We start from the raw sequence: 24,471 nt of genomic DNA on the forward strand, positions 1-24,471 counted from the left end.
TCGCAGCCGCGGCCGCCGCTGCGGGTAAGCTGGCCCCTTGCCGCGCCCCCTCCTCGGCCTGGGAGCCCGGGCCCGGAGCGACCGCCTTCCGGCCGCCCGGCGGAGACCCTCCACCCCCTCCGCGGCCGAGGGTTTCAACTCCACGGGCATGTCGCGCTCCCCTGCACGCCCACCCCGCGCACACCCGTGCGCCCTGGCGTCTGGTCACCACCACCCCCCCGACCTCCGCGTTCGGTGGGTTCCGAGAGAGCGTCCCTGGGGAGGGGGTAGCCGGGGACCCGAGAGCGCCCTTCGTCTCCCGCCGCGTCCACATCCTCGGCGCAGACCCCACTCGCGGGCAGGGGTCCCAAACGGCGCTAATTGACAGGAGAGCGGAGGGACTTCGAGCCCCAGGACGAACATAGTTTCAGGGCCATTTGGGGCTGAAAGGAGAAGTGGGGAAGCTGGCTGCGGAGATGTCCTCAGCTCGTGAGCGGCGGGGGCGGGGGGTGGGAGGAAGCTGGCCCTCTTTTTCTCTCGGCGTTGTTTGACCAATTGGTTGGTGTTCAAGTTGTCGAAACAGGAAAACAGTTCAGCCAAATAACCCTGAATGGAAGTGGGACGAGAACAGGCGAGGCCTGGATTCCACTTAAGTCGTGTGATTTAAAAATCTTTAAGTCCAGTCTGCTGTTGTGCAAGTGACATCTGAAAAATTACTCTTGATTAGTCAGTCATTTCCAGGATGAATCGTGAGGAAAATGGACAATTCTCTTGAATGTTTTGTGTTTTTTAAAACAAGTTTCTCTTGCAAACATGTCAAAAATGTTGATGGGGGAAACTCTGGGGAAAGACTTCCATCCAAAATCACTGATTGAACAATTCCAGGAATTAAGGAGCAAAATAAACAAGAACTAAGTGAGTTCTTGCGTGGGTTTGAATAAAATGATTATGCAAGAGTTTGGCTCCCCGCCCCCCGTGAATTTCACTGCCATTTTATAAATTCCTGCTGGAAGCCCGCTGACAAGCAGGAATATATTAAAGGATCTCAGTATTGGAGGCAGCAGTAGAGTAAGCAGCTCAGAAGTTGCCTTTTTTTACAAACTCAAAGCTCCTATCCTGACACCTTTTGTCGACCAGCATTTATGACCAGTTATGCCATCTGCTGCCTATGGAGGAGCAGAAACAAGAGTTTCACACTGTTGAGACTGAGCACATTCGTTTTGTCCAAAACAAGGCTGGACCAGAGATTCTGTGAATCCCTCCTTATGCACGCCCTCCTTATGTTTGCCAGTAACATCTAAACGCCCATTTAAGCCACCCTCTGGGTTGCCGCGCCTTCATGTGTCAGGTTCAGTAAAACAAATACTTTTCTTGTCAGATTTTTTTTAAAGTCCGTTTCTAGATTGTGTGGTATTTCTCTTAAGAGAAGCTGTTTTGATCAGCAATGGAAGACAGGCTGTTACCCACCTGGGCCCTTGGTCTCCTTAATAGAAATTGACGAGGCCAGATGAGGAATTCAGGCCAGGCTTTATGAGGGGGATGCTGCAGCGTGAGGGAGTGAGAACAAATAACAAGTGCCCTTGCTTGCTCCCTAAGCGGGGGCGAGCTGATCCCCTAAGTGGGGTTGAGGGTAGGAGCAGACATGGGTGGCTGGAGAGGTTGCTTAGGTGGGCTGCCCACCCCCTTGGTGGTGCTGTGTGCAGGGATCATGAGCAGTACCCTGCCTTTGCTCCTGGCAGCTCAGAAGCGGCAGTTGGGTTTTGATCTTTTTGTATCTTGTTGCTCATAATTTGCCCCAACTGTGCATGCGTGCAGTTATTTTTAGTCTCTTATAGCTTCTTTGCATTCTGTTGCTGGAGGAGACGTTTGTCCAGGTGCAAGCATTGCAGCAAAGGGTCCCAGGTCCCAGCCTGTCTCAAAACTATCTTTGGAAAGTTTTGTTCTTTTTCCTTTTATAAGTCAAGTATGGTTAAATAGACTTTTCAAGAGCTGAAGAAGTGCCTGTCGAATAAATGATTGCTATTAATGAATCAGCTTCTCTCAGGAGGTTTGAAGGATTAATTTAGAAGGAGCATGAGCTTTGGAGTTAGGTACAGACTCTGTGGCCTTGATCGAATTGTGCAACTCATTGCACTTCAGTAAAATGGAGATAATACCCATGGGGCTGTAGTGAGCATTCAGTGAGAACTCCATGTCTAGCACCTATTCCAGGCATGGTGAATCTTGGTTTTCCTTTGTTCTCTTCATACGAAGTGAAGGGTAATTATTGCAACTAGAAAATTATGTCACAAGTGCCGCTTTATGTCTGTTGATGTGTATGGTTACCGAGCACATTCCCATACATGTTGATAACACAGGGCTGAAAAACTATGTGTTTTATCATCATACTTCACAGATCTATCCAGACAAGATCAGGAATCACATTTGGCTTAGAACTAAGTAAAGAAAGAGCTTTTCAAGGTTCTCATGGAATTTGCTGAATGGCAAGGTCTTAACAGAAAAGCTCCTAGGGTGTTGCATAAAGTATAAATGTAATGTTGAAATGGAAATTATTGTTCTCTGTTATTTTGGAGTTTATTAGTGTAAATGACCTTGTGTTGTTCTTAGATATTATCTTGAAAAATCACAATGAACAAAAAATACCTGAGTAAGGTTCCATGGCATCCCTTTTAAAAAGTTCTTCTGTAACGGCACTTGTTGTACATGGTACATGATCGGTGTCTGTTTCTTGGGTCAGTGGTTTCCTGTGAGCAGCGTGAATATAAGTGAACACAAGCATGTTAGAGGAAACCCCATTCTGTGGTCACTGCATCCTTTCTCACTTTGAGTTGCCGTAGCCTACAATACTCGGCCTCCTTCCCTGACGCCACCTCTTACCGCCCTTCCTGCTATTCACTCTGTTTATCCACGACGACCTCTGGGGACTCAGCCACCTCCTGGCTCTTCTGCCCAGACCGTCCTCCCCTTCCCCAGTCCTTGGCATGGCTGCCCACTCCCGTATCGTTCAGAGCTCTGTTCATATGCCACCTTCTCTATCACATCCCCGTGTTTTCTCTTCTTCAGAGCACTGAATTCTCTCAGAATGAATCTCGTTTCTTCACTCTCTTCTTGCTTTTCGCTCCCCTTACCAAGGGAGCTCCATAACAGCAGAAACTTTACTATCTTGTGGATTTTTTGTTTTGTTTTGTTTTGAAAAGTGTCTCTGTACTTTATTCTAATTTATAATGAAAGGACAAAAAATTTAGATGAATGATTTAAGAAGTAGGGGGCGATAATGGGATTGCAGTTTCCTTCAAATTATTTTTACTTCCGCCCATGAGCTCATCTCATAATTGAATTCAAAGCATTAAGTCACCTTAATCTATTGATGTGACTTTTTCTGGCCCTTTGTGAATGGAGCAGTGATGTTTCAGGGGAAATTATTTCAGATTGTAAATTTTGAAATGTTAGTAAGTGTTCATTTGCCTTCCAATGAAAAAGTGAAATAGTAATTAGGTATTATTTCAGGACTTCTTTCATTGTTGAGAAGCTTTTAGAAATGTGCTTCCGTGTTGAAAATTAGTTTTGCAACAGGGTTGCTGTCCACAATTTTTTATTATACATATCAAGTATTTAAGATTATTTTAGATTTTGAGGACAAATCTTGAGATTGCATCTATAAGAGAATAGACCAGCGTTGCCCAGTAAGAAAGGCGCAGAGAAGCACTGGCACCCTCATTCTATGAATAAAAGTCATGACAGCTTTTCTGAGAAGGGACGTGAAGGGAGAAGATGGGGGTGGACATCTTGGAAGCTAGGTTGGGTAGCGTGGGGAGGGGACTGAGTGTCAGAGTGGCTGAATTTCCTTACAATTCAGGGATATCTTTGCAGCCCAGGCCCTCCGGATTATCAGGGGCCTGGTACACCATGTCCTCCTCCATACTTAATGAAGGTAATAACCAGCGCCTCTTTCTTCCTCCTCCTCTGCCCTTGTGGAAGGTAAGTGACTGACTCATGTCTAATAGGAGAGGGGCAAAGGTCTTATTATTGGCAAGGAAAAAAAGTACAATCTTGCCTCCTTTGTTAACATTTAGAACAAGTCTGTCCCAAGGATCACTTCCTCTTATGCTGTGCCTGGTTCTTTAAAAAAATTAATTACAAGGGAACAGAGAGTTCCATTAGAGCTGACTGGTAATGCAAAACATTCTTGTGGCTCTGACATTTTAGTCTTTTAGCACATGATAATTTTTTTTGTTTTTTGATTTTTTGCGGTCCGCGGGCCTCTCACTGTTGTGGCCTCTCCCGCTGCGGAGCACACAGGCTCCGGACGCACAGGCTCAGCGGCCATGGCTCATGGGCCCAGCCGCTCCGCGGCACGTGGGATCTTCCCGGACCGGGGCACGAACCCATGTCTCCCGCATCGGTAGGCGGACTCTCAACCACTGCGCCACCAGGGAAGTCCAGCGCATGATAATTTTAAGCGGAGGATCTATTTGGAAAGTTTTGGAGTTAAGTACAAGCTTTCAAAATTTTCATCAGGCTCCTAAATTTCTGTACATATTAAATCAATAGAATTATAAAATTATACAATCCATGAAGAGTCATTTAGGTGCGTTATTAATAACAACCTATCTTTCAGCAGCTGTGAAGAAGCAAGAGTAACAGAAAAGCACTTTGGAGAGAGCATTGTGGGCAGGATTTTTTTTTTTTTTTTGACCCAAGGATGTTTCTTGAAATATACTTTCTAGAAAACATTACAGAACCCGTAATTGAGAACTTATGGCAGTATTTTGGGGAGACAGGTTTTTCATTATAGCAAAGATACTTAGCATTGAAAAAGACTTAGTTTAGCCTTTCTGCTTATGAAGTGCGTGAACCTCAGTAGTTCCCTCACAAGAGGTATCAGCCTCTGTTGGAACACTCTTCTCCCATAGTAAAAATATATGTCGTGAGTAGTGCTTAAAGCTTGTTTCTGGGGCACACACTCTGACTGGTAGCATGAGAAGAAGGGTTCAGTGCTACATTAACTGGAGTTAATTGATAATGCTGAAATGAGCCTAAGGAAAAAAGTTGAAAGTTGTAAGGATATGAAGTTAACGGTTTGTTTTCTGCTTTTCTGCCTATAGCTTTTTGTTTTTATTTTTGGGTTTGGGGGCTTTTTCTTGTCTTATCACATATTGCTTATTGAATTATTCAGCAAGGGGCTTTGTCCGTTATCATTATCATCACACTCATTCCCATCCCAGAGGCCTGTGTGACCTAGATAAGTACTTGGCTCTTTTCCTTCAGCTCCTTCAGATCTCTTTTTGTATATGTCACCTTTACAGTGACGTCTTCCTTGGACACCTTTCTACAACTTCAACCCCAGCCCCCACCCTACAGTCAGGACCTGGCATCTCTTATCTGTGGTTGCTAGCCTCCAAGGTGGCCCCAAAGATTCTGGCTTCCTGGTATTCATACTCTTCACTGAGTAGGGCTGACCTGTATCCTGTATAACCAACAGGACACTGTGGAAATAATGGAGAGTGGCTCCCAAGGCTGGATTGTAAAAGACATTGCACTTCTACCTTGTTCTCATTTGAATCACTTGCTCTTAGGGAAGCCACCTGCCATGTCATAAGGACCCTTGAGCAGCCCTGTGGAGAAGTCCAGATGGTGAGGAACTGAGGCCTTCTACCCACAGCCAGCTCCTACTCACTTGGTGGCTGATCCTCCAGCCCCAGTTCGCTTTTCAGATAGATGCAGCCCTGACTGAAACTTTATGAGAGATGCCAAGCCAAAACCACCCAGCTAAGCAGCTGCTTCTGAATTCCTGATGCAGAGAAATTGTGTGAGATAATAAAGGTTTTTATTGTTTTAAGTTGCTAATTTGTTACATAGCAATAGATTGCTAATGTACTATCTAAATAAAATACCAGGGCTTCCCTGGTGGCGCAGTGGTTGAGAGTCCGCCTGCCGATGCAGGGGACACGGGTTCGTGCCCCGGTCCGGGAGGATCCCACATGCCGCGGAGCGGCTGGGCCCGTGAGCCATGGCCGCTGGGCCTGCACGTCCGGAGCCTGTGCTCCGCAACGGGAGAGGCCACAACAGTGAAAGGCCCGCGTACGGCAAAAAATAATAATAATAATAATACCATCTAACATATTATTTTACCTATTTATCTTGCCTTCATGTATATGCCTTAACTAGAATATAAGCTCCAGGATGGTAGGATTTTTGTTCCTTTTTATTCACTGTGGAATCCCTAGCGCCTAAAACAATTTTCTCACAACAACTCCCTGAGATAGGTACTGTCATCATCCCCACTTTACAAATAGGGAAATTGGAGCACAGTTAAGTAACATACCCGAGATCATGTAGTCAGAGCCAGACTTTTCTCCATAGCTTAATGTGCTCAATCAGAACCCTGCACTGTCCCATTTCTCTGCAGGCTCTCTGTGTTATGTACAAAACTCTATCATAGTTATTATTGGGGGTACAAGTTAGGTTTAAGTTATGATCTCTGTTGTCATGCAGTTAACAGTCCAATTGGGAAAACAGGATAAGTATCAGATAACTACCATACAGAAAAGCAGGATTTATCAGTGAACATGAATGTGTGTTGGTCATCAAAGGATAACACAGCCCCTTTTCCAAGAATGGCCTCCTACAGTTCTTCTGCATAGGGCCATGGTTCGTTCCATATTATGCTCACCATCCAAGCCATAACTAATCAAAATAAGGATAATTTCCTATATCAAAGGCTGACTACTCTAAGCTAGGTAGGGGTACCTTGTATGTAAGAGCCCTAGGAGGCCTGTTTTCTGGGATAGTATCCTCAGATTTCTTATTACCCCATGTATCCTTGCAAAACATCTCTATTGTTTGGGGTAACCTGAACAAGTCTTTAGTCTTTATAACCAGAAAAGGCCTCTTACATGTTGTATAGTGCAAAGTCCTGTAGAAGTTCAGAGGAATCAGAGGTTATGGGAAGGTGAGGGTTGGACATTTCATGGAGAACTGACACATGAGTTGCTACTGATAAAAAGAATATACTTTATAGATGGTTTGGAGATCAGAGTTCATTGTAATTGTAAAGCCTAAGAGCTACAAGTATACAAAGAAATAATTTATAAATTTCACTTCACTTGGTGTTGATTATATTTTTGTATACTTAATAGACATGCTTTATTCCATTTAAACAGTATTTCAAGAATTATTTTTTTATATTCTTATTTATTGTCAGTACAAAATCCTATGTATAGTTTTGACTAGAAATGATACAAGAGGGCATTTCTTAACCCGTGGTTCAAGACTTCCAGTGTTTCACTTTATAAAGTTGTTTCAGGTGTCCTTAAATGTGGTAATGGAGTCTGTTTCCATTTCCATTTTTTTTCAATTCCATAAGGCTAAAGAAAAAACAACAAAGGGAATCAGAAGAAAATAGGAGAAGAAAAAAGAGTCAAAGTTTGCAATTCAGAGTATGTGCCCTTGTGACTTTCAATTTGAGTTTCATTCTGGAAATGATTGCTTTTCTTTTCTCTCTTACGTCTTAATACATAAAACATCTGGTGGGAGGAGTGTGGGGAGGGAGAGACCTGCTTAGTTCACCCATTCAACAAATATTTGACTCCTTACTAGGTGCCTGTCACTGTGCTTTTTATGGTGTTCCATTCTGCCTGGGATTTCTTTATCTTTTTCCTTTTCCACATGGTAAACTCATTTGTCCTGCGAATTGCAGCTCAAATATTGTCTCCTTTTTGAAATGGTTCCTTACTCTACAAGTTATTACTTTTTCATCTATAGTCTTATAGCATTTAACCTCTCACACCTTTGTTATTTATATGTGTCTGACTCTCCTATCAGACTGAGCACTTCAAGTGTAGGACCCATTCCCCTTAAATCCTTTTATCCTTACCCCTTAGCACTGACGGTTGTATCTGACACGTGGGAGTTGCTCAGCAAACGATTGTTGGACGGATTATGGTAGCACTTATCGATAACTTGCTTAAAAGTGTGAAAGAGGGAATTCTGCTTCTGGCTATAGTGGAGTGGGATACTAACGCTCCCACTAAGAACAGCTGGAAAATCTAAATAAAATTCCATAATAATGGTTTTTGCAGGCATCAGAGAGCTGCTAAGGCAACTCGTTGATGCGAGCCCAATATTCTGTGCACTACTTTTCCCTTTAGGAGAGTTGCCCAAATTTTAAACAGCTAAAAGCAGAGCAGAGTTTTTGGCATTCTCATGGTGTTAGGGAGACAAAAATTTGAGTTTTTACTTGCCAAAGAGGAGGGACTTTAGCTAATATCCAGGCTTTCAGTTGGAATCCATGGATATTGGGCCTCACAAAGGTTGTAACATCCCCCTCAGGTGGACTCCACCCTTGATTGTATTAAGATAATCTCCAATACTCCAGATGCCTACCAGAATCCTTTCTAGGGGAGAATGACATCCTCTAGAGCCTCTGCAATGTTTTTAATTTTAAATATTAGATAACAGATACTGTGCAGTTTTTCCTGCACAGTATCTGGTATTTGATAAAAAAAAAAAAAAAAAAAAACTACCAGGCATAATAAGAAACAGGCCAAAGCGGGGAAAATAAAAACAGACCAACAGGTGACCCAGAAATTAGAGTTTTCAAAAATGAACTTTAAAAATAATCGTAATAGGGACTGCCCTGGTGGTGCAGTGGTTAAGACTACATGCTCCCAATGCAGGCGGCCTGGGTTCGATCCCTGGTCAGGGAACTAGATCCCACATGCATGCTGCAACTAAGGAGCCAGCGAGCTGCAACTAAGGAGCCCATGAGCCACAACTAAGGAGCCCATGTGCCGCAACTAAGAAGCCCGCCTGTGCAATCAAATAATAAAATAAAAATTAAAGAAATAAAAAATAATCGTAATAAGTTCGAGAATGTTTATAAGATTGAGAATTTCACCAGAGACTCAGAATCTATAAAAATACAAACAAGCTGAAATTCTGTAACTGAAAAATAGCTGACATTATGAACTCAGTAGATGGGTTTAATAGCAGATTTGTTAAAACTGAAGAGTAGATTAGTAAACCAGAAAGAACAAGATTATGATATGGAGAGCCAAAAGTATTAAAAATAGAAAAGAGCAAAGTGAACATATTGGACATGGTGAGAAATCTAACATATATGTATTTTGAGTCCCAGAAAGGGAGGAGAGAGAAAATGGAGGAGAAGCATTATTTGAAGTGATGATGGCCAAGAACTTTCCAAAAGTGAACAGTGAAAATAAACCCACAGATTCAATAATTGCATTACATTATTACCAGGATTAAAAAAAAATACTAGGCATACCACTGTCAAACTATTAAAAACCAAAGACGACAAAGGAAATCTTGAAAGCAGCCATCAAAGAGTAACAATCAGACTAATACCTGATTTCTCAATAGGAATGATGGAAGCCAAAACAGTAAAATTATATACATCTTCAATGAAAGATAAGCTGCCATTCTAGAATTTTGTACTTGCAAAAATGGCCTTCAAACAGGAAGGCAGTATAAAGACATTTACAGAAAATCAAGAGTTGAGGGAATTTGTAATAGACCTACCATTAAAGGGGTTTATTCAGGCAAACAGAAAAGTATTACATTTAGTAATACGGAAATGTAAGAAGGAATGAAAAGCAACAGAGAAGGTAAATATGTGTTTAAAACTAAATGAACATTGACCGTGCAAAATAGTGATACCAGTAACACAAAGGAAGAGAAGTTAAATCACTGTAAGACCCCAGTGCTGTCTAGGAAATGGTAAAAGTACTCATTTATTTTAGGTACTAATAAATCAAGGTTGCATGCTGTAATTTTCAGGGTACCCACTATAGAAATAAAGAATGTGTAATTAATAAGCTAAAAGAAAAATGGAATATAAAATTGTTTAATAATCCAAAAAGAAGACAACAAAGGGAAAAAAAGAACATAAAACAGGTAGGACAAATAAGAAAATGAATAGTAAGATGGTAGATAGAAACTCAAATACATCCATAACTATGTTAAATATTAATGGAAATACTCAAAAGACAAAGATTATCAAACTGGGTTTTTTGGTTTTTTTTAAACCTACTTGTTTAAAAGGATTATAACCACCTTGGAAAAGTGTTTGGCAGTATCTGTCAGAGCTGGACACATGTACACTCTATGGCCCAGCAATCTACTTCTAGAAATATACCCACAAGAAGGCATGCATATGTGCACCAAAACGTGCAGAGGATGTTTATAGCATCATATATTGTCATGGCCACGAACTAGAAACTACCCAAGCATTCATCAACAGAATGAATAAAGTCATACAATACTATATAGCAATGAGAAAGAACCTACAGCTACATGCTACAACATAAATAAATCTCATAAAAGTAATGTTTATCAAAAGAAACCAGACACTAAAGAGTACATACTGTATGTGTTCATTACTATAGAGTTCAAAAACTGACAGAACTAATCTGTGGTGTTAGAAGTTAGGTGTGATTACCTTTGGAAGTGAGTGGACCAAACGGTTTTGGTTAATGGTCTGTTTCTTCATCTCACCGATGATTACATGGGTATGTTCATTCTATGCAGATTCACCAAGATAGGTATGTATGATTTGCACATTGTATATTGTATTTCAGTAAAAAGTTTAATTTTTAAAAAGTATAGTCTCTCGGTATCTTCAGGGGACTGGTACCAGGACCCTCTGTGGATATCAAAATCCGAGGATGCTCAAGTACCTTATATAAAGTGGCGTAGTACAATCAGTCCTCTGTATCCGAGGGTTCCACACCCACAGATACCGAGGGCCAACTGTACCAGTAACGGTGTTAGAATTGGCAGCAAGGTCAATCCGGTTCTATTCCAGGGTATAAGAAAACAGCCTGCTTCTAGAAGGAAAAGATGAATATACTGCAAAGGGAGTGTTTTGAGGATGGTGAAGGGATGATAAATTAAGCCATTTAAGGTTGTAGAGATAGGATTCATTCATTCATTTAGCACAATATTTTGGTCCCTATTATAGTCCAAGGAGCTATCTGAGGTGTTGGGGATTCAAAAGTAAGGCTCGGCCCCTATTTTCAGAGAGGTCACTGTCTCTAGAGAAGGGTGCCGAGGATGGTAGAGTTAATAAAAGCTACAATATATTGGGCACCTTCCTTGTGCTAGGCACTGTGCTGTGCAGTTTTGTTGCTTCTTAATGTTCATAACAACAATCCAATGAGGTTGTTATCCCTTTTTGCCTGAGGAAATAAGTTGTCCAAGGTCTCACCACCAAGATAAAAATACAGGTCTGTCTGACTTCAAAGTTGTGTTCCTTCTGCTACTTTACATGGCCATTGGATGGTGAGTTCAAAGAGAAAGAACTATGTGATGAAATTACAAGCGGAAGTTAAAATACATTACAGTGGTGGTGTCTTAGAGAAAGTGGTGTAGATAGATGGCCTGAATCTCAAAGGATGAGCAGTGGGTAATGTTGATGGTCTGGAAGTGGAAATGCAGGAATAAAAGTCTTTTCTTCTGAAAAGAAGGCAGCAGAGGTGTACAGAGAAACCGAGATGGCTGAGTACTGCTCCCCAGGAAGAGGATCTAAGGGTTTGCTCCACATACAGACTTTCAACCAAGCACCTTGTTTTCAGGCCCTTCCTGAGCCACCTTCCTACAACATGCCTTTCCAATTCCTGAACTTTTGTAGACTTCCTTGCTTTTTTAAAATTTAATTTAATTTTACTTTATTATTTTTTTTATTTTTATTGGAGTATAGTTGATTTACAATGTTGTTAGTTTGTTAGTTATGTTAGTTTCAGGTGTACAGCAAAGAGAATCAGTTATACATATACATATATCCACTCCTTTTTTGATTCTTTTCCCATATAGGCCATTACAGAGTATTGAGTAGAGTTCTGTGTTATACAGTAGGTCCTTATTAGTTATCTGTTTTATATATAGTAGTGTGTATATATGTCAATCCCAATCTTCCAGTTTATCCCTCCCCCCCATTACCCCCTGGTAACAGTAAGTTTATTTTCTATATCTGTAACTCTATTTGTTGTGTAGATAAGTTCATTTGTACCCTTTTTTTAGATTCCACATATAAGTGATACATGATATTTTAGACTTCCTTGCTTTTTAAACATTGGAATCATACTGCAGATATATTTTTACAGTGAGATTTTTAAAAATTAATGGTTTACTGTGAGCATTTTCCCAAAGCAAAGTGCTTGTTGTTAAAACATCCCTTTCCAACTTTAAGCCACCATAATGGGAAAGTTCTAGATTCCTACCGGAGTTCAAACCAAGGTAGTCACACGTGTAAGACAAGAATTTATAAACAGCAGGAAGGAAAAAAAAAAAGAACCTATATACAAAATAAATTGTGTCTTGGGATGCCTACCCTAAGGCTAGTACATCTTGGATGGTTTAATCACTAAATGTAGCAGTATGAGGCCAGAGAAAAACTCATGACTCACAAATTGAGGTAATTTTAAGTAGCCCATTATATTAATTAGGTTATTGATTCAGCTGCTATAACAATGACCTGAATTATCAATGGCTTAACAAGATCGAAGTTTATTTTCTCTCTCTTTACAACCTGAGTGTGATATGTTGGCTTCACTTAGGATCCTTTTATCTTGTTGCTGTTATTCCTAGGCTGTTTCCATTGTTTACACGATTGATTGATTGAAGATACCTAGCTACATTTTAGCCAGAGGGAAAGAGGAAATGTGGTCTGGGGAGCACACTCTTTCCTTTTAAAGGCATACTTTTGCACATTTCACTTCTGCTCACACTTCATTATCCAGAAGCCACCAGAAGACTGGGAGATAGTGTAGCTTGGTGGCCTGTAGTCTGTGCTGTGTAAGAAGCTGAGGTCAAGTACTGGAGACAACGAATGGGCTCTGCCATATTCTGAGCTTAGTGAAATGGAGGTGGTTGAATTTAGACTAGCAGAGCTGATTGCTCAATTCTGATCTTTGTAGTAAGCCATTCTTCTACTTGTTTATATTAAAATTGTAATTCAGGGAGTTCCCTGGTGCTAGGTCTAGTGGTTAGGATTTGGTGATTTCATTGCTGTGGTCTGGGTTCAATCCCTGGTCAAGGAACTGAGATCCCGCAAAAATAAAACCAGGTAAAAAGTGATTTTCCCTATACAGACCTAAGAGAATATGGAAGGTTAATGCCTTAATGTTCCTCTATTCACTGGAATTCAATAAAATCTTCACATCCTTTCTCCCTTCTGGCCAGTGAAATCAAGGTCTTAACAGGCCTACTTTTGCTTCTGATGCTAACTAGTGAAATTCCAGAGGCAAGGCTGAAAAATACACATCTTTATAATGAATAACACCAAAAGATAGAGATGAAGGAGATGACCCTCTACAGCAAGAGAGGAAGAAGTATGGTTCTGTTTCATAAAACTAGGTTCAAAGAATCTGCTTTGATGAAGTGTTAAATTAAAACATTCATAAAAACATCAATCTTGTTTTCTTGTGCAATAGGAAAACTTGTCTGAATATTCATAATCTAGCAACTTCTTTTCTTCTCTGTTCTTGAAAGTGTATTTTGAACAAAAAGATCTTGTAAGACTCTTACGACTTTTGAAATTGAATTGTTACTATATACTGCAAAGATAACCTTGAAAGAAAACTTGTAATTCTGATTGGTTTTCTTCCTTGATAGTTTATTGCCTTGGTTATTAGCATATGTAATATGCTATAATTTACATGTCTGAACTACTAAACACCTAAAGACTTGTAACTTTGCTCTGTCAAATCAGAAGGGAATCAGTGGCGCATTTTCCTTTTCCCACATGTACAATGGTGAAAAAGAAATTCCTATCACGCTAGTCAATTTCTTATTTTAACAAAGACCAAGAGCCTTATGGCTAAAATTAACAAGGGAAATTGCCATTCTTTTTTTTTCTGTGAAAATTTAGTATCTAATATCTTTATCTTTAGGAATTCATAAAAGTAAAGTTATTTAATAGCGTATCTCTTCTTCCACATAGACTGCCCTTCATCCACCTGGGTTCAGTTCCAAGACAGTTGTTACATTTTTCTTCAAGAAGCCATCAAAGTAGAAAGCATAGAGGATGTCAGAAATCAGTGTACTGACCATGGTAAGGAGCTTTTTCTGTTTTGTTTTTTCACTGATCAGTAAAGAGTGTTCACTAAGTTCTTTAAAAAATAGTTTTGTCGTATCTCACTTTTACCTTGGTCCTTGTAATAAATGGACAGCTTTTATTCTATAATACACAAGACACAAACAGTGGAATTGGATTGTACCCTTGAGCTGGAAGACAGTTGTTGGACCACACTGCCCAAAGCGGAGTGACAGAACCTTAGCAAGAGCAGGGTGTATTTAATGTAAGTACTGTGTCAGGCACTGTTCTTAAGCACATAATATACTTTAACTGGCTTTAATTATTACAGCAAACCTATCAGGTAGTAAATTATTAGCCTCCTTTTATCAAGAGAATAAAACTAGTTCAGTTATTTGTTAGAGGTCACACAGGAAATCATTGGCACAGCCAGGATTCAAACCAGGGACTGTCTGATTTTAGGACCAGCGTTCTTAATCACTCTTATTCTGCCCTGAAAGTACTGTTTCAGGCATGCAGTGGGGGCAGAAGTTAGATTACATGGGACTGTGACGTGAGACGGTGGTAAAGAAGCATACCGTTAAATAAAAATGAAAAAAAGGCTATGTATTTGCTACATGATATGCTCAGTATTCTCTGGGAAATATAACTTCACATTTTGAAATCTTTTAAATAAAAATGTGATTTTAAAAAAGGTGTGCTTAGGTGCTCTTTATATATTTGGCTGTTTGGCCCAAAGTGCATCCTTGTTGTTAAGCCTCTTATTGTGACACTTGTCAGCTCAGACTAAAATGATGGTGTGAGTTAGCATGTTTTTCCACTGAGATATCTATGATGGTGAGATGAGAGTCCTTGATTATTTAAAGGTACTTTTTATTACTGTGTGAGATCTAAAAATCTCTTATTTCATTAAATTTTGTCTTAAGCATATTCATAACACCAGCATTTAAAAATGTGCTTTACTGGGACTTCCCTGGATGTCCAGTGGTTAAGACTCTGTGCTCCCAATGCCGGGGGCATGGGTTCCATCCCTGATTGGGGAACTAAGATCCCGAATGCCACAGGGCACGGCCAAAAATTACATAAATAAAAAATAAAAATAAAAATGCCCTTTATCTAAAAAACACGATTTCTGACAACCCACCAATTAACATTTTGGAAGAATATCAAATTGCTTTAATTAAAATCATATTCACTTATTATAGAAGAAATAAACGTAAGCATAGGAGTTTTAAATCCTAAGAAGTGCCACGTACTACTCAGTACATATTGTTTTCCTTAGGAATAAATGTAGGCATAGCCGTTTTAAATCCTACGAAGTGCCATGTAATACTCAATACATATTTTCCTTACTTGCTAAATGGTGTTGAACATTGGCTCTTTGAAAACAAGACATTTCCGACATGCTAATATGGTTTCACTCCAAGGAAATGGAGTAATAGGAGTTTTGCTGGTCTTCCAAGATTTTTATTTCTATATATATGTATGTACGTATGGCTGTGTTGGGTCTCTGTTGCTGTGCGCGGGCTCTCTCTAGTTGCAGCAAGCAGGAGCCACTCTTCATTGCGGTGGCTTCTCTTGTTGTGGAGCACAGGCTCCAGGCGCGCGGGCTTCAGTAGTTGTGGCGCACGGGCTCAGTAGTTGCGGCTCGCGGGCTCTAGAGCACAGGCTCAGTAGTTGTGGCGCACGGGCTTAGTTGCTCCGCGGCATGTGGGATCTTCCCAGGCCAGGGCTTGAACCCGTGTCCCCTGCATTGGCAGGTGGATTCTTAACCACTGCGCCACCAGGGAAGTCCACGAGATTTTTTTAAAGGGTGTTTCCCCAACAACTATTTTCTATCTCTTTTTTAAAAACCATTTATGTCAGGTATACTTGGACATAAACACAGATTTCAATAAACAAATTACATTGGAGGCTCAGAGCCAAGAAAAGACATGTTCCTGTACTCCTATTAGCTTGTATGAACCACAAGGTCAGATTTCGTCGTCCAGCTTTAATACTTAACTTCAGCAGTTAAGCAACTGCATACTCTACAGAGGCATAGTTAATATTTGTTGACTGACTTCCTCTACAACTAAACTGTAGTTAATTGTATTTGCTAATTTTTTTTTTAGAAAAAGAAGCAAAATGAAATTGAAAACACCCAGCAACTTTGAGGCCTAATGTTTGATTATTTGAAGTCCATTAACTCTACTTGTTCAAGTGGAGTAGCCACTTAGGAATTTTAAATCGTTGTATATAAATTTGCTTATAAAGTTTATCTTGTGTCTAAAGAAAAATGTCTTTTTTTCCCAGTTAAATATTTATAAATTCAGTTTGTCTTACTGATTTGATTATTTTTAATTTCTCATACATTTCTGATAATCTCATCATTTATTTGATCATCCTCTACATTTGCTTCCACTCTGGAAATATCCATTTCATTGATGAATCAGAAAATTAGCTAAAATTCGTTAAATATTACCATTACTTTTTTTGGCTAGGGTAGTGTTTTGGTTTAGAACAGTAGGTGGACATGAATTCAGTGTTTGCTATATATGAAGAAGGAAAAGCATAAGGAATACTAGGACATTTACATTTGGATTTATAAAATCTTCACAGGTATACAAAATCCTATCTTAAACCTATAATTAGGGGTATAGAAAATAGGTGACTTGTTACCACTTGGACTGCTGAGAGCTATATTTAGAAATATTCCCAGTGCTTTGTGGTAATTTACTTGATGTTATTTGTACTTATTTTGGGTACTGTTACTGTTCATCTAGGAAAATAATTGTGAGAGGCTAAAATTTTTCTTATTTTGCAACATTTACCTTTAATTTAGATATTTTCATTATAATAGAACAAATAAATATTTCCAGTCTTTCCTTTTTGTGATCTATGTATGAGCTATGTCACTAGCCATAAAAAGAATTAAAGACCCAAATTACATCTCAGCAGGTAGCATCGCTGGTAATGCATTGTAAAAAAAAAATTCGCTTGAGCACATGTGTTCTTCAGGGATTTGTGCTATCATTTGTTAAAGAAAATTAAAGTGTGTCTTTTTTCCTGACATATTAATTTAAGTTTATACAGTATTTACTTAAATTGCAACGTTAAAAATCATTCAAGTTCCATTGGCTGACACAAGATCAGAGAAAGGAATGAAAATCCCATCTCTGAACACCTAAGCCTAAACTCTAACCTAGTTAAATATTGCCCTTGAGGATTTTTCTAAAATGGCATTTTGGTTACATTTCACAACTACGTACAAGTAAGTACGAGGGTAAAACAGATTAAAAGTCTGTATGACATTTAACAGGAGGTGATAGCAGCTAGAACTGATAAGAAAACCATAATAGAATTTTTGAAAATGGAGCTATGACTGAGAGAGAGAACCTTGCTGAATTCTAACTTTGGATTAAAGCATTAAGTATTTTAGAGGCTTCCCTGGTGGTGCAGTGGTTGAGAGTCCGCCTGCTGGTGCAGGGGACGCGGGTTCGTGCCCCGGTCCGGGAGGATCCCACATGCCGCGGAGCAGCTGGGCCCGTGAGCCATGGCCGCTGGGCCTGCACGTCCGGAGCCTGTGCTCCGCAATGGGAGGGGCCATGGCAGTGAGAGGCCCGCGTACCACAAAAAAAAAAAAAAAAGTATTAAGTATTTTAAAGGTCAGTCTTATTTTTTCTTTTCTTTTAAAAGTTCTTAATTACACGATTAGTGCACAGTCGCTATATAGAAAAGCACATATGCAAATATTTTAAAAATAAAATTACCCTAAATCGTACCATCCTAAGGAAATGTAATGACTATTAACATTTTGGTGAGTATCCTTCTAGACTTCCAACCCCTCAGGCAGATATATTTTAATAAAAATTTGATATGTATATATACATGTATATATGTATACATGTATATACTATATGTACATATATATTTCCATAATCTACATTTTCCCTTAAACATATTTTTCCATGGCAGTAAATATAGAATGCATATTGCCTAATAACTGTACACTATTCCTCTATATAGATATGCCGTAATTGATTTAATCCTCTAATATTGGTTATTAAATTACTTCCAGTCTTCCAGTGTTGTAAATGTGATGATCATCAATGATTGTGCCTATTTGAGCAGAGCCAATGATTGCCTTGCATACATCTTGCCAAATTGTCTCCAAAAAGGTTTTACTAATTTTTACTCCAACTAACCACTTATGAGTTCCTATTTTTCTACACCCTAAGCCAGCACTGTTTAATTGGCACGTCTGAAACTCTTTTTATTCTTTTACCAGTGAAACTGCATTTTTCACACACTTCTTGTGTTACATTTCCTTTCGTGAGGGTGAATTCTTTTTTTTTAATTGAAGTATAGTCGATGTACAATACTAAGTAAGTTACAAATTGAACAATGCAGTGATTCACAACTTTTAAAGGTTTTACTCCATCTTTGGTTACTATAAAATATTGGCTATATTCCAGTGTTGTACAATATATCCTTGTAGCTTATTTTATGCATAATAGTACCTCTTAATCCCCACCCCTATGTTGCCCCCTTCCCCCATCCCTCTCCCCACTGGTAAGCACTAGTTTGTTTTCTATACGTGTCTACTGCCTTTTTAACAGTCTGAGACCAATTTTTTTTTCTTCTATTAAGGTGTTTGCCTGTTATTTTTTATTCATAACAGAGCTTTAGTCTGCCCAGTTTTTCTTCTTTAACAGTATGGTTTGTTTGGGGGGAGATTTTAGGTCCTGTAGTTTTCTTTTCCCCTGTAGTTAAATTTTTTTAAGACTCTTTTAAAAGATGTGAAAGTAATTGCCTAATACAAATTTCTCTTACCACGTCATGACCTAATGGTTCTTTCTCGTCTCCATATATCTGTTAATTACCAAAAGGTTACTGATTTTAGAGTGGTGTCCTAAGTACAATGGCCTATTATTTAAGTTTCCTATAATTTCTCGGTGTGTTCCCTGGATCAGCAGCGTCAGTGTCACCTGGGAACCGGTTAGGAATGTAAATTCTCAGGCCCCATGTTACTCCAGCTAAATCAGAGCCAACACTGTTTTAACAAGCCCTCCATGTGATTCTGGTGCACACTGAAGTTGGAGAGCCACTGATCCAAGGCAGTATTCTCAAGTTTTCGGAAGTTTTTGTTAAGTCAGGATGATTTTGGAAGAATGTGATTTAGTAATAGGAAAGACTTCCTCATCTCTCCATGTAGTACCTGGATTAGTTGTAGTACCCAAAGCTTCCAAGATAACTTTAAAAATGTTTAGGAGCAATGAACTTCTCCTTGGAAAATTATGAAAATTTTAACTTCTAAAATTACTGAGACTGGAAAGTCATGTTTCTTAGAAACATTTTGATGTTTATTCCTCACTTAGCTGAGTACAGCTGAAAGGATGTATTTTTCCCAGGGGTTAGATGTACCTTCCCCACCAGATTTCTGGTTGCTTTTAAGCTCTGATGTCATCATTCATTCTTCACTTGCAAAAACATGCAATATCATGAGAGAAACGAACTCCATTAGCGTTTTCTCCTAAGTATCATCCAGTTAAGACAGTGGAATGATTTTTTTAATTTGCAAGAGAATCTTTGTTGGGTTAAGAAACAAGATTAAATATATCTGGGAAAAGTGAAGTTATTGCTAATATTTTATAGGCTGCTATGTAGCTTATAGATTGAAAGGCTAAAAAATGTGAGACATAAAATATATGTGGCTGCTGCTCTTTACTCAAACCAGGTGAGACAGTAGCAGGAAATATCAGCTATCCAATGAGAACAAGGACCAAGGACCTCCTTTATCACTTTTCCTACCCAGAACTTCCCTAAGGGCGACCACAGGGGAAAATATGGAAAGGCATAGGCTTCAGGCAGCAGGCACATGGTGGCCAGTTAAGTGAGGCAGGTCAGACACTGCTTGTTACTTGAACTTCACTAGGTCTTGGGACTGTTCTGGCAAGTTGCCCTGGTAGTTTTCAGCTCTCCTCAGTGTGGTCAGAGCTACTCCTCCCTATAATTGTGAACTGAGGGCAGGAGGGGCCATGATTGCTAGAGGAAGGGGCAGTGAAAAGTTGAGATGCAGGAAGTGTATTCTACTGCTCCAGCCTTCCCATGATGTTTTCTTTCCGTGTTGTTTACGAGATTACTAACCCTAAGTGAATGAAATAAAAAGTATGATTCTGTTCAGTTTATCACATTAGCATTTTACTTTTCTCATGAGTATATTGTCTCTTCAGAAATGTGCATGACATTTTCCAGCTTAATTTTTTTAAAGGATGTAAAATATAATGTATTATAATAATGTATAATTTGTATATACTTCATGTGATTTTCATTGATTTGGGGAACATGCTGATTTCTTCTCCCTAAAATAATTTCAGGAGCAGACATGATAAGCATACATAATGAAGAAGAAAATGCTTTTATACTGGATACTTTGCAAAAGCAATGGAAAGGCCCAGATGATATCCTATTAGGCATGTTTTTTGACACAGATGGTAAGTGATATTCTTACATTTTTTTCTTAATGTTAGTAAAACTGATAACTTTCTTTTAGATTCTTCAATTCTGTAGTTCGCTATTTCCTGTGGTTTCCAGGGATTGTATTTTCAGTATGTACCACAGCTTTCCCCTGAGCAGCTCAATGTGTGTCACATATGAAAGTTAAAGTTGATTCTTTCATCTGGATTAAAATATGGTTCTAGGCTCAGTATTTCTGTAATATGGTAGGGTAATAAAAATTGGTACTAGTGTCAACAATAGGATAAAGATAGACAACTGTCAGGGTAATACTATGTAAATGTATTTACTGTCACTGTTGAAAATAGAAAGTACATAATTTTCAAAATGAAATGAAATTACTAAGGTTACCATCAACATTTTAACTATCTTCTTGACTATTTCTTCATGAAAATTATATATATATTTTAATCACAAATGGGATCTTCTTCAGAACCTTTTTGAACCAGTATCTTTTGCCTGTGTACAGGATATATTCCTCCTTCTAATTTAAATCCTACAATTAGAAGTTTAGACCAGACATATCTTAGTAACTTCCCACCTTTAAAACTAGACCCAGGAAATCCCTGGTGGTCCAGTGGTTAGGACTCCATGTTTTCACTGCCGAGGGCCCGGGTTCGATCCCTGGTTAGGGAACTAAGATCCCACAAGCCATGAGGCGTGGCCAAAAAGTTAAAAAAAAATAAAGCTAGACCCTTTCTTTGACTTTCTTTTAACACATTTTATACTGTCATAATGTTAAAAATTTTCCTTAACTGACAGATGACAGCTTCAAGTGGTTTGACAAGTCAAATATGACATTTGTTAAGTGGTCAGACCAAGAAGATGGCAAGGATCTAGTTGACACCTGTGCCTTTTTGCACACCAAGACAGGTGATTGGAAAAAAGGAAATTGTGAAGTTTCTTCTGTGGAAGGAACCCTTTGTAAAGCAGCTAGTAAGTATAATTGAAGGCCTTTTTCCATTCTAAGAGAGGTGGGGAAAATAGGGCTGGTTTTAAAATAATTTTCTTTGTGATGTGTGCCTCAATATAAAGAGGAAGTAAGACTTCAGAAGGTACTGGGTTGGTTTGCTCCCAAGACTCTTGGAAGTCAAATATGTAATCCTATTACATTTCAGAGGTAGGGCCAGATCATGTGAACCAGGCATACTTTTATTCTATCTGCTTATTCTTAGAGCTTCTAAGAAGTCAAAAATTTCTTATGTTGTTCAAAGGAATTATAATAGCCTCTTTGTGATTTGGTTAAACAGTGGAAGTGGTGAAAAATAATCATGGCTGATTCCAGAATTCTAATGTTAGCGTACAAAGAATTTGATTCAAGGACATCTTTGATTAGGCCAAGAAAAATTGCATCCTAGTTTATAATTTACTCTGGATTAAAGTATAAGTTTTTTTCTCACACATCACAGTGCTTTCTAATGAAAATTATCCTGTCCCAAAATATTTTCATATTATTCTTAAACATTAGACAGTTCTTTTATGTTTTAGAAAGAATTTTCTCACTAAAGACATTTAAATTTCAAAATACGATTTTGGGTTGCTTGAAACAAGACAGAAACAGCCATTTCCCGCATTGCATCCTTAATATTCCCCCCTTCTACTCCAACTGCAAACCAAAACTATACATCTGCCTCTGATTATTTCCTTTCTTTACATCTGGAACTACATACAATTTTTTTTTTTTAACTTATCTCAGACTGATCAGTCACACTTTTATGGTAGTAGCATTTGACTTCCAATATTTGTTGAATTTTTAGAAAGTTGGTTCTTTTCATATACTATGCCTCAGGGCACCATTATATAAGCCAATTTTTTAATTAAACTATAACTTCAAAACATCAGAAATAGTGAGCAAGTCTGTACTACCAAGGTAAGGTCACAATTGTATACTTTTACTGTTTCTACAGACTTTCCAACCCAAATCCTCTTATTTCCCTCACTTCATCACACTGTCTTTTTCTTGAGTTCCCTTATTCTTTTTCCACCAACTGAGCTAATGAGTTTTTACCTCTCTACATCCTTTTTTAAAAAAACTGAGTTCAAAACAGATAATAAAGACACATGACCAAGCAACAGAAATATGGGTAATACTAAGCTATTAAAGGGTTCATTTTAAACTACTTTGAAAGTGTTTAGAAGCATTCTTAGAATAAGGCATACTTAAATTATGATTTTCTTTTGTATTCTAGTCCCATATGAAAAGAAATATTTATCAGGTAAGTATGGTCTTTTGTTAAATTTTTCCCACAAGAAAATATATTAAGAAAGAATATATTAAGAAAGAATATATTAAGAAAGAATGTATTAAGATTCTAGCATATTAAAGTAGTACTGAAGACCTCTTTAATTATATGACAGTGTAAAGTAGAACAACTTTTATAAGAATACAGAAAGACTTGACACTTTAAATATATCTGCAAGTTATGTATGAAATGAACATTTTTTTAAAACCAAATTCTATCTCCTCATTGCTCCATTATCTGTTTTTGTGGAAAATGACTGCATCTTTTGTTAAAAAATTTTTTTCTTATAGTTGTAATTACAGTTCATGAAGAGTCTGTCTTAGGGCTTACTAAATGTATTTTTTGGGAAAGGAACAGGTAATATATTTACATGGTTCCAAAAGCAAAACAAGGCAAACACTGAAAACTGTCTCCTCCCACTGTGCCTCCTTCCATCCTATTCTACCTGAACCCTTATTGGGCACTAATTCAGTTTCTTCTTTAAATGTCTAGTGTTTCTTTTGCCAACATAAACAAATTAAGAGGTATGACTTACTTTTTTATTCACTAAATATCTCTCCATATCATTACCTATAGATAAATCTTCATTCTTTTTTACAACTGTATACTCTTCCATTGTATAGATACATTCAATTATTTACCAACTCCAGACCCCTACTGGGTTGTTTCCAAACATTTGCTATTGCAGTGCTGCAAGGAATGAATCACCTTGCACAAAAACATGTTTATCTTAGATTCCCTGAAATATAACTGCCGTATTGAACATGAATATATAACTTTGATCAATACTGATAGTTTCAGAGAAATTGTACCATTTTGCATCCCCAAAAATAATGTATGAATGCCAGTTATGAAATTTTTGCAAATTGTGTAGCATAGTTTTTAACCTCCATATTTTTGATGTGTAATTGAGGATAAAATGCACCATCTTAAATGTACACCTTGATGGTTGCTTATGTATACACCTGTATAACCACCACTCAAATCGAGATAGAACATTTCCATCACACCACAAAATTCCCGCATGCCCCTCCCAATAAATGCCCACCCTACCAGCATCCACCCTACAGGCAACCACTTTTGATTTCTATCATCATAGGTTAGAGTTGTTTGTTCTTGAACTTCACATTAATGTAACTTTTTCAGTCAGAATATTTTGATTCATCAGTGCTGCACATATATATTGTACTTTTCCTATTGCTGCATACTACTTTATAAACACACCATAATTTGTCCATTCTCCTGTCTATGGATATTTGATCATTATTAGTCTGGCATGAATGTGATCGCACTATGAACATTCTCATACTTTTTTTTTTTGGACCTTTGTTCTCATTTTCCTTGAGAGTGAAACAGCCGTAGGATAGCTAATAATGTTTAGCATTATTAGAAAAAATCAATTTTTCAAAGTGGTTGAACCATGTTAACATTCCTGCTGACAAGTTCCATTTGCTCTACGTCCATCCGATGATGGTCTTGTCAAATTTTAGCCATTCAGATAGGTATGTAGGGTGATCTTATTTTTATTTTTTTGCGGTACGCGGGCCTCTCACTGTTGTGGCCTCTCCCGTTGCCGAGCACAGGCTCCGGATGCGCAGGCTCAGCGGCCATGGCTCACGGGCCCAGCCGCTCCGCGGTGTGTGGGATCTTCCCGGACCGGGGCACGAACCCGTGCATCGGCAGGCGGACTCTCAACCG

General features: G+C 38.6%; 1 protein-coding gene across 3 annotated transcripts in view; it reads left to right on the forward strand.

Moving 5' to 3' along the window:
- The window catches only part of LY75 (lymphocyte antigen 75), a 126,176-nt gene that overhangs the window by 97,218 nt on the left and 4,487 nt on the right, over window positions 1–24,471 (forward strand). Inside the window, exons 1-5 of one of the 3 annotated variants that reach the window (XM_024735906.1) lie at window positions 7–24; window positions 13,940–14,050; window positions 20,392–20,508; window positions 21,293–21,466; window positions 22,720–22,746. In XM_024735906.1, the coding sequence (XP_024591674.1) occupies window positions 20,400–20,508; window positions 21,293–21,466; window positions 22,720–22,746 (310 nt within the window). In that variant the 5' untranslated portion in view covers window positions 7–24; window positions 13,940–14,050; window positions 20,392–20,399. Of the gene's footprint in view, window positions 1–6; window positions 25–107; window positions 235–13,939; window positions 14,051–20,391; window positions 20,509–21,292; window positions 21,467–22,719; window positions 22,747–24,471 lie in introns of those variants that run through there. The other 2 variants (XM_024735905.1, XM_024735907.1) reach the window with 2 other exon arrangements.

The sequence above is a fragment of the Neophocaena asiaeorientalis genome, unplaced genomic scaffold, assembly GCF_003031525.2.
Source record: "Neophocaena asiaeorientalis asiaeorientalis breed wild unplaced genomic scaffold, Neophocaena_asiaeorientalis_V1.1 scaffold72, whole genome shotgun sequence".
NCBI classification, from domain to species: Eukaryota; Metazoa; Chordata; class Mammalia; order Artiodactyla; family Phocoenidae; genus Neophocaena; species Neophocaena asiaeorientalis.